Source organism: Oncorhynchus tshawytscha, linkage group LG25 (genome assembly GCF_018296145.1).
Source record: "Oncorhynchus tshawytscha isolate Ot180627B linkage group LG25, Otsh_v2.0, whole genome shotgun sequence".
Taxonomy (NCBI): Eukaryota; Metazoa; Chordata; class Actinopteri; order Salmoniformes; family Salmonidae; genus Oncorhynchus; species Oncorhynchus tshawytscha.
The window spans coordinates 18,818,556-18,829,212 of NC_056453.1; the positions used below are offsets into that span (position 1 = coordinate 18,818,556).

Genomic DNA, 10,657 nt, shown 5'->3' on the forward strand with positions numbered 1-10,657 from the left:
TTCACCCGCTGAATGACACACATACACAATCGATGTCTCAATTTTCTCAAGGCTTAAAAATCCTCCCTTTAAACCTGTCTCCTCCTCTTCATCAAAGTGACATCAGTAAAGGAGCACAGCTTTCCCTGGATTCACCTGGTCAGTCTATGTCACGGAAAGAGAAGGTGTTTGTAATGTTTTGTAGACTCAGTGTACAGTTTGCCCAGGACGCTGCTCCAGACTCCAGACAGACACACCTGTGGAGTCAAGCCCTCTCAGGACACACTCCCTCATTCAGGTACGAATAAAACCCGTTTTAAATTTTTTTTTTATCGTTTATTTATTATTAGGACCTCTCTTAGCCCACCAATGGCTAGTCTGCCGAGAGTACTTTAAAAAGTAGAAAACGTACAGAAAATGTCAAACAAACATAAACTCATATTTTGGAATCCCACATTGTTATTAAATGTACATAACGTGGATTACCCCCATCACTATGGTCCCAGTTCCGACCTGAGTTAAGCGCGTAAATGGAACTCTATTCCCTTTGTATGCACTTTTCTCTCTATACAGTATGTATTCTGACTTTGAACTTAAGCATGAGGATAGGGTGCTATTCACCCGCTATTCGTTTGGGGTGGAGATCAGATAAATGAAGGTGTGGCGGAGGTGTCTACAGATACGCCATATTCTGACCTTGACTTCATTTCCCAATATTTCCACCACCTTTATGCACAAGGAAACCATGAATAAGGTGTAGCAAACCTGCCGGTTCCAAGTGAGAAAAAAACATCTACTTCATTTTTCTCCGAAAGAAGTAATACCGTTTTCTATGCACAGTGATTTGCAACTTGATAAGAGCTATTGATAAGAACTAGTTAAATGAGTAATCAGTTTGGATAAGGGAATTGTAAATATAAATGACACGTGTTTTAGATATAGATGTATTTGACCTTATAATCGCTGAAACCAGCCATATGGCAGCACACTGAAGCATATCAACATATCCCACAGTAGTTTATGAAATGCGGACCCATTATGCAGAATTTAAATTGTACGGCCTTTTAACTTGCAAGGATGGGCACTCTTAAATGTCTTAATTATAGGCTATCCCCGACTTTCTCTGTTCCCTATTTCTAATCATTTTACATACCACTATCAGTATCGACCATCAGTAGGCCTAATCAAATCAAATCAAATTTATTTATATAGCCCTTCGTACATCAGCTGATATCTCAAAGTGCTGTACAGAAACTGTGTAACCACATATATATCTAATAACCACATATATTCAACTGACAATTTACTGTTAGTTCCCTTCAGTTGGTATAGTCTACATTATCATTTCATTTCATTGGATTGTTTCATTTACCTTCATTTGCTTCCTCTGGAAACATCGTCACGGACATGTGGTTGTTGCTGAGGATCATTAGTAACATTTGATAATATTCAAAAAAGACATGTAACCCTATACTTGACACCCAGAGTCATAACATCTTATGACACAGTCATAACCATGTCATAATATGTCATAACAGCTGATTTAACGTGTCATAACCTGCCATAATATGGTCATAACACTCTCATGACCCATATGTTTACACCTGTTGTGATATGTGTTATTTTGTGGCTGGTTATAACACCTACATAAGCGTGTCAAAACCCACATTTATTCAGTTTCCTTTCGTTTGAAAGTTTGTTTCTAAAAATCCTTTGCTGTTGTTGTAATAAAATCTTTACAGTCGTTTTTTTTTTCCATCACATTTTAAATAACGTGGAAAATGCCCTTAATGACACTGCCATGAAGCATTATGACCATCATAATCATATAAGCCCGATAGGCCTATCACGTACATGCCCTTATGTCAGCCATCAGTCAAAAAGAGGGCGTTTTTATCCTGATCCTAAAATCTGCTCCTGCATTCATCCCAGTCGTCAGCAACAGAGCATTGGGGTATGTGCATGCCTGACATCAATGTGTACGCAATTACAATGATAATTTAATATGATACATTTCAGAAAATGTTATATAACATAAACATACTGTTGACACGTAGGCTACGGTATCATGGAATGTTTCGCCTTGTGTGGGAGGTTTTATAGGTTTTGACACTCTTTAAGCAGGTGTCATAACCAGCCATAAAATAACGCAATTTGTCACAACAAGTCAAAATATATGTGTCACGACAGGGTTCTAACCATATTATGACAGGTTATGACACGTAATGTCAGCTGGTATGACATATTATGACATGGTTATAACGTGTTATGACACTGGGTGTCAAGTAAAGTGTTACCAAAAGGACTTGTAGTCTAATTGAATCGCTATGGAGCCGAGTGCAGACCAAGCCATAACAGTTTGTGTCATCACACAGTTCCATGGTTAGTGCAGGCAATAGACGAGTCAATAGCCTACTATTGTACACTATTCTCCCTACTATCATTGCATATACACTAATCTTCCAACATTACCATGGGTTAAAGATTTGAATGTGGCAATTTTCAAAATGAATCAAACCACTGTATTTTTGATTCATCAACATACCCTGAGTGTACAAAACAATAGGAACACCTTCCTAATATTGAGTTGCACCCCCTTTGCCCTCAGAACAGTCTCAATTTGTCTGGGCATGGATTCTACAAGGTGTCGAAAGCAATCCATAAGGATGCTGGCCCATGTTGACTCCAATGCTTCCCACAGTTGTCTCAAGTTGTCTGGATGTCCTTTGAGTGGTGGATCATTCTTGGGCTCCCAAGTGGTGCAGTGGTCTAAGGCACTGCATCTCAGTCCTAAAGGCATCACTACAGACCTTGGTTCGATTCCAGGCTGTATCACAACCGGCTGTGATTGGGAGTCCCATAGGGCGGCGCACAATTGGCCCAGCGTCATCCGGGTTAGGGTTTGGCCCGGGTAGGCCGTGAGGGGTGGCAGGTATTCTAGTGGTTAGAGTGTTGGACTAGTAACCGAAAGGTTGCAAGATCAAATCCCCTTAGCTGACAAGGTAAAAATGTGTCGTTCTGCCTCTGAACAAGGCAGTTAACCCACTGTTCCTAGGCTGTCATTGAAAATAAGAATTTGTTCTAAACTGACTTGCCTAGTTAAATTAAAAAATAAGAATTTGTTCTTAACTGACTTGCCTAGTTAAATGAAGATTAAATAAAATAAAAATACACACTGTTGAGCATAAAAAATCCAGCAGTGTTGCAGTTCTTGACACACTCAAATCAGTGCTCCTGGCAGCTACTACCATACCTCATTCAAAGGCACTGAAAATATTTTATCTTCCCCATTCACCCTCTGAATGACACACATAAGCAATCGATGTCTCAATTGTCTCAAGTTTTAAAAATCCTTCTGTAACCTGTCTCTTCCCCTTCATCTACACTGATTGAAGTGGATTTAACAGGTGACATCAATAAGGGATCATAGCTTCCCCCTGGATTCACCTGGTCAGTCTATGTCATGGAAAGAGCAGGTGTTCTTAATGTTTTATACATTGTGTCTTTTGTGCATAAAGGCTCTCCAAACCTGTTTTGTTATGATTCATAATCTACAAGATCAGAGTATTTTTACATTTACCAGTTGGTGTTGTAATAGTAATGAATATGCATATATTTAGATGGCTTTCCCTCATTGATTCTTATTTTCTGAACCCATTCTCTCAATGCACTCTAGTCTGTCCACAAAATTCTACTTAAAGGTACACCGTAAAGACACCCTGTGCAGAAATCACTCCGCCATTTGCTGTTTGCAAAAAATCAAATAGTTCTCGGAATTTCAGTTAATGTGACATAACAAGCAGTCATTGTGTAGATAATCATTGGACAATCTAAACCGCTGTGAAATATACTTTCCATAACCAAAGATATTGCATATTCAGCTGTTTGAAAGTGGTGTACAAAACCAAAAATAAATTATGCAAAAATGGAACTTCAGAATGGGAAGCATAGAAATAGTACACATAGAACAGATCTACTGCTTCTTAGACTTGCTTTCAATGGGAATGAAAGATCTATAACTCACATGTCTATGTGAATTTGGTCGAGTCACCCAAAAAGTTACATATTGTGGTTTTAACGGAATTGCTGAAGATAAATGTACTGAAAACCCTACTGAATGAAAACTCTGTGAGCACAAGGAAACCATACCTGCAAGGCCCGTTATGCACCTTCATAAGGTAAGTCTGAATACCAACTACTGAGAAGTGCATAGGAAAGGCCTGATCGGACCCTATGAGAGAGGAAGGGTGCAACCTTGAGCTTTGTACTATACATTATGTAACATACACTGCAGTGGTATAGTGATAATAAGCATTTATAAAATACAGTGATGTTAAAATCATATCCCACTACAGAGTAGAGTGCCAAATTAAAGATATTAAAACGGCCTACTTTTTACTATTTATTTTAAAAGCCTTATACAAATCATCAAACTTCCTAATTTCTACTAACAAATTAACCTCCAACGTTTCCTGATCTTGTGGACACACATCACTCTTAACGGTTGGGATTACCATGAATCCTCCCACTAACTAGACCAGTGAGATGAGGAGGAGACCCAGCAGAAGAGGGAGAGAGCTCTGTCCAATCCCCGTGGCTTTGTTACAGAGACTCCCTTCACAACAGTTGAAGTTAGGCGTAGAGGGGGATGTCTCGGACCAGCGGCATACATCAGCAGAGGCACAGCCCAGGTGTCGTCCATCATTACTTCCATCACCAACGGGCACTGGCAACATGAAAAACAAAAACAAATCATTAAAGCAAATGTTAAATATTTTGAGGGATTTCATGCCACTGACAATTAACTACCTGTATATTTGAAGCAGTGGTCTTCAACTCCAACACATTGTACAACTGTGTTGCAGACTTGATCCTCTTTACTCTTGCAGGTGTAACATTGTAGTTTATTGGGCTTGTCACTGAGCACTGTACCACAGGTGAAAAATAAAAATGTCAGTATCCTGTAAAGCAAGTCCTTAATTAAACCTACATATTTTAAACTAAATATCAAGAACTTGATTGATCAATTATTTGATTACAATCAGTTGGAGTGTTTGACATAATGGCTGTGCTTGTGTTGTCTCTCAGATGTGTAGCCTTATACATGCTTCAGATGTCATGTCACTGTTCTGTCCTTTATTAAAACAAGATGACTTTATTGGTCAAATCGAGTGGTCCAACCGACATGTGACGTCCATTTATAAACAAATCCCTCCGAAACACATAGTGAAAATACACGTACATGTTTTGGAGAGGTGCGGGGGGCTGCCACAGTGGTGGAGCTTGGATTTGATACCAGCAACCCTCCGGTTGCCAGCCCACTTCCTGCCAACACTCCTAGGTTACCTGCAGCTCTATATCAGTAGTAGTCTCCACTTATCAGGCACTGACAATGCATAGGGGAAACATTTTCCTAATGCAAAAGAGCCATAAACCACACTGTATACTCACAGTGTGATCTTGCTTAAAACTTTTCTTTCTTCAATGTGTGTCATAAGGAGGTGAGTTTAGTGATCTCTTTATAATGCATTGTTGAAGAAAATAATCCAATTAAATCAGGCTGCTAGATTATAATGATGTTCATGGTAAGTTTTTCACTATGCACAATGTTAAACTAAGAAAATGTTGCCCGTAGTGTTTCTATGAAATACTGAAACCATGTCACCAGTGTGATTCTGAGAGAATTGAAGAAATGAGAAACGTTATGATGTATGAGCTTACCTGGGAGAGTATTCTTGTTGCAGCCGTCCGTGCTGCAGCAGTACGCGGCGTTGGAGGTGTGTGTGTATCCACCACTGATTGATGTTCTTGTTGTTGCGTCCATGAATACACAGGTTTCCTCTCTCGTTGTGCAATCCTTAGAGACTCTGGTGCCTGACGGGGTGTAAAAATGACTTCACAGTGACTTTAAAGTGAAAGGGCCCCGAGTTTCTTCTGTCCAGGGGGGAAATCAGGACCATATTTATGTCACCAGCCTGGAATTTATTGCAACCATTCATTACAAGAACAGACTCAACTCCAAACCAGACTTACCTAAACCACCAAATACAGTTGTCCTAGTGGAACACACCTCTCCCCCAGAACACATCTCCAACGCTGCTTCGCTGCACTCATCAGACTCGCAAGTGTAGCACTGTAGTGTGTCTGCTACTGAAGAATACACCAGATCGCAGGAATAAAGTCACAAAACATCTAAATATTGATCAAACGCACTAACTAACAATTAACAGACTAAACTTGTATACCAACTGCTACCGTATGTGGAAATAAGGTGAACATATTGACATTTTGGCTCCAATAACAGATTGGAACCAAACAACACCATTTGAAAGGTTACCTGTGTAGAACAGTGTGAAGGTGAAGGAGATTTTCAGGATTAGCTTCATCTTGGATAGCTATGCAGTAAAAAAATAACTGGAAGATGGAAGTGGTTCTGTTCAAGAACTCAAATGTGAGTAGAAGTGAGTGACAAACACGCAGAGTACTGTATGAAATTCAAACAAAAATGTACTCACTTTCCACCATCTATCTTACAGTCCTTAGACCCTACGTCCATATTAATAAAATATTTTTATTAACTACTACAAATCATTATAATACTATAGGCTTACCCTTGTGAAACTGTTCTCACTGATGTAAACTCCAGGCCTCACGGGATAAAGGTCCACTTATTGTTAAACAAGCAAGAGAAAGGAAACGTGACTTCCTTTTTGCATGAAATCTTGCAGCTCGATCTCTGCACCCTCCTCCTAACAGTTTTTAAACAACACTCAAAGGTCATACACAGTAAAGGTTACAAAGTCAAAATACATGTATCATAAATCAAAGAACATACAGTACAATTCCTACATCTATCTTCCTATGCAATGCACTCCCATTCCTGAGTTTCAAGTAAAACACATGTAAATAAGCCAGTGTTCAACTATTTGATGAGATTCAATGATCTTTTAATTTAATCTCATATCAGATAGTTGGCAAGTATTGTGACTTAAAGTTTTAAAGGGTGCTGATAGGTTTCTTGTGCGACCAGGCAAGCCCTCTCATAACATGCTTCCTCATTTGTTTTCGAGAGCGCACCATAATGACTCAAATGTTTCGGCATCTTATAGCTTGGATGGTGGCCACATTGATCGTACCCCTGCTCATAAATATCTCTGAATTTGGATAGACGACAAGTTGTCTTTAACGAAAAGCACATTCAGTCGATGAGTTACCTAAGAAGCTGATAATACAAATGGGCTTCTTGTGTAGAAATACTATTGCTTAATAGTAGAAAGCAGATCCTTCTGTCAAAGTTCCTACCGGTTGTAACGATCTGAGTGTAGTGGGTGAGGAGTCAAGCGCAGAAAGCAGAGAGTTCAGGTGAGTGCTATTTTAATGCACCGACAAACGGCGAACATAAGCCAACCCTCACGAACACACAGGGCGTAATGAACAAACAAATGCCCCCAAACAGGGGGACTTAAAACGGTCCAGGGAAAACCCTCAAAATGGGAAAAACACAAAACCCATAGACGTGCACACAAGTACACTAAACAGATGGTCACAATAATTAATCCCGCACAAGGAACTCTGCGGGCCGACTGACTAATAAAGCCTACTACCTAATTCAAAACAGGTGCACTCAATCAACACATAAGGAGGGGGAGGAAAATAATCAGTAGCAGCTAGTAGGCCGGCGACGACGACCGCCGAGTGCCACCCGAACGGGAAGGGGAGTGTCCTTCAGTCGGAGTCGTGACAGTACCCCCCCCCTGACGTGCGGCACCCGCAGCGCGCCAACACCGGCCTCGAGGTCGACCCGGAGGACGAGGCGCAGGGCGATCCGGATGGAGGCGATGGAAATCCCTCAACATTGACGGATCCAAAATGTCCCTGGTGGGTACCCAGCACCTCTCCTCCAGACCGTACCCCTCCCAGTCCACGAGGGACTGCAGGCCCCTCACCCGGCGTCTCGAGTCCAGAATGGCCCGTATCGTATACGCCGGGGACCCCTCGATGTCCAGAGGGGGAGGAGGGACCTCCAGTACCTCACCGTCCTGTAGGGGACCAGCTACCACCGGCCTGAGGAGAGACACATGAAACAAGGGGTTAATACGATAATAGGAAGGGAGTTGTAATCGATAACACACCTCGTTTATTCTCCTCAGGACTTTGAACGGCCCTACACACTGCGGCACAAGCTTCCGGCAGGGCACGCGGAGGGGTAGGTTTCGGGTCGAGAGCCAGACCCTGTCCCCTGGTACAAACACGGGGGCCTCACTGCGGTGGCGGTCAGCACTCCTTTTCTGCCGTCCACTAGCCTGTTGAAGGGATTCCTGGACGGCCCTCCAGGTCTCTTTGGAGCGCTGCACCCATTCCTCCACCGCAGGAGCCTCGGTCTGGCTCGGATGCCACGGTGCCAGGACCGGCTGGTACCCCAACACACACTGAAAGGGGGACACATTAGTAGAGGAGTGGCGTAGTGAGTTCTGGGCCATTTCCGCCCAGGGGATGTATCTCGCCCACTCCCCTGGCCGGTCCTGGCAGTACGACCGCAGAAACCTACCCACCTCCTGGTTTACTCTCTCCACCTGCCCATTACTTTCGGGGTGATAACCGGAGGTCAGGCTGACCGAGACCCCCAGACGCTTCATGAACGCCCTCCATACTCGGGACGTGAACTGGGGGCCCCGATCAGAAACGAGGTCCTCCGGCACCCCGTAGTGCCGGAAGATGTGGGTGAATAATGGCTCCGCAGTCTGTAGGGCCGTTGGGATACCGGGCAACGGGAGGAGACGGCAGGACTTAGAGAACCGATCCACAATCACCAGAACCGTGGTGTTGCCCTGAGACGGGGGAAGGTCGGTCAGGAAATCTACGGATAGATGTGACCATGGCCGTTGTGGAACGGGGAGGGGTTGTAACTTCCCTCTAGGAAGGTGCCTAGGAGCCTTACTCTGGGCGCATACCGAACAGGAGGAGACATAAACCTTAACGTCCCTAGCCAAGGTAGGCCACCAATACCTCCCCCGAAGGCTCCCCACTGTCCTCCTCACCCCAGGGTGACCCGAGGAGGGTAGGACGTGAGCCCACCGAATCAGTTGGTCCCGAACACCAAGCGGCACATACCTCCGCCCCACAGGACACTGAGGAGGCGCGGGTTCAGCCCGGTGCCATCAGCTTTGAGGCCGGAAGGATGGGAGTAGGTTCGGCGGACCTATCCTCTGTGTCGTAAAGGCGGGACAGTGCCTCCGCCTTCACGTTCTGGGAGCCCGGTCTATATGATAAAGTGAACCGGAATCGAGTGAAAAACATGGCCCACCTTGCCTGCCGCGGGTTCAGTCTCCTAGCTGCCCGAATATACTCCAGATTTTGGTGGTCGGTCCAGATGAGAAAGGGGTGCTTAGCCCCCTCAAGCCAGTGTCTCCACACCTTCAGAGCCCTGACCACCGCTAACAACTCCCGGTCCCCACATCATAGTTACGCTCCGCTGGGCTGAGCTTACTCGAGAAGAAAGCGCAGGGCGGAGTTTTGGGGCGTACCCGAGCGCTGTGATAGCACGGCACCCACCCCAGCCTCGGACGTGTCCACCTCCACTATGAATGCTAGAGAGGGGTCCGGATGCGCCAACACGGGTGCATCCGTGAACAGCGCCCTCAACCTATTGAAAGCTCTGTCCGCCTCTGCTGACCATCGCAACCGCACCGGGCCCCCCTTTAGCAGTGAGGTAATTGGAGCCGCTACCTGGCCAAAACCCCGGATAAACCTCCGGTAGTAGTTGGCAAAACCCAAAAACCGCTGCACCTCCTTTACCGTGGTTGGAGTCGGCCAATTACGCACGGCCTTACTGCGGTCACCCTCCATCTCCACCCCTGAGGTGGAAATGCGATAACCCAGAAAGGAGACGGCTCGTTTGGAGATCACACACCTCTCAGCCTTGACGTATAGGTCATGCTCCAGCAGTCTACCAAGCACCTTGCGTACCAGAGACACATGCGCGGCGTGAGTGGCTGAGTAGATCAGAATGTCATCGATATAAACAACCACTCCCTGCCCGTGCAGGTCCCTGAGAATATCGTCTACAAAGGATTGAAAAATGGCTGGAGCATTTTTTAACCCATACGGCATGACGCAGTACTCGTAGTGGCCCGATGTGGTACTAAATGCGGTTTTCCACTCGTCTCCCTTCCGAATACGCACCAGGCTATACGCGCTCCTGAGATCCAATTTTGTGAAGAACTGCGCTCCCTGAAAGGATTCCACTGCCGTAGCAATGAGAGGTAGTGGGTAGCTGAACCCCAATGTGATGGCATTTAGACCTCTATAATCAATACACGGACGCAATCCTCCCTCCTTCTTCTTCACAAAAAAGAAACTCGAGGAGACGGGTGAAATGGAGGACCGAATGTACCCCTGTCCCAGAGACTCCGTGATTTATGTCTCCATAGCCAACGTCTCCTCTTGGGACAATGGGTACACGTGACTCTTGGGAAGCGCAGCGTTACCCTGGAGATCTATCGCACAATCCCTTCCCGGTCGATGTGGTGGTAATTTAGTCGCCTTCTTTTTACTAAAAGCGATTGCCAAATCGGCATACTCGGGGAATGCACTGTGGGACCCTGGTCTGGACTTTCCACCGAGGTGGCACCGACGGAAACTCCCAGGCACCTTCCAGAACACTCCTCTGACCACCCCT

The 10,657-nt window shown here is 44.8% G+C and overlaps 1 protein-coding gene across 7 annotated transcripts; it reads right to left on the bottom strand.

Moving 5' to 3' along the window:
- Positions 1-4,368: 4,368 nt before the first annotated feature.
- On the bottom strand, positions 4,369-6,749 carry LOC112233671 (urokinase plasminogen activator surface receptor-like). Of its 7 annotated transcripts, none has more exons than XM_024401445.2 (6): positions 6,591-6,749; positions 6,317-6,412; positions 6,013-6,126; positions 5,701-5,853; positions 4,789-4,905; positions 4,369-4,705 (listed from the first exon to the last, which is right to left on the bottom strand). In XM_024401445.2, the coding sequence occupies exons 2-6, from the start codon at positions 6,363-6,365 to the stop codon at positions 4,512-4,514; spliced, it is 627 nt and encodes a 208-aa protein (XP_024257213.1). In that variant the 5' UTR covers positions 6,366-6,412; positions 6,591-6,749; the 3' UTR covers positions 4,369-4,511. The 7 variants fall into 7 exon arrangements, with proteins under 7 accessions (XP_024257213.1, XP_024257209.1, XP_024257215.1 ...); XM_024401441.2 differs by having other exon boundaries at positions 6,013-6,129; XM_024401447.2 differs by having other exon boundaries at positions 6,317-6,374; positions 6,591-6,728.
- Positions 6,750-10,657: the final 3,908 nt, after the last annotated feature.

What these genes read in the sequence shown, in the direction of transcription:
- LOC112233671 (XM_024401441.2), bottom strand. Translation starts at nt 6,365, where the DNA reads ATGAAGCTAATCCTGAAAATCTCCTTCACCTTCACACTGTTCTACACA. An exon ending in AACTGTATTTGGTGGTTTAG is followed by an intron (nt 5,854 to 6,012) that starts GTAAGTCTGGTT and finishes ACACCCCGTCAG; the next exon opens with GCACCAGAGTCTCTAAGGAT. An exon ending in CCACTGCTTCAAATATACAG is followed by an intron (nt 4,706 to 4,788) that starts GTAGTTAATTGT and finishes TCATGTTGCCAG; the next exon opens with TGCCCGTTGGTGATGGAAGT.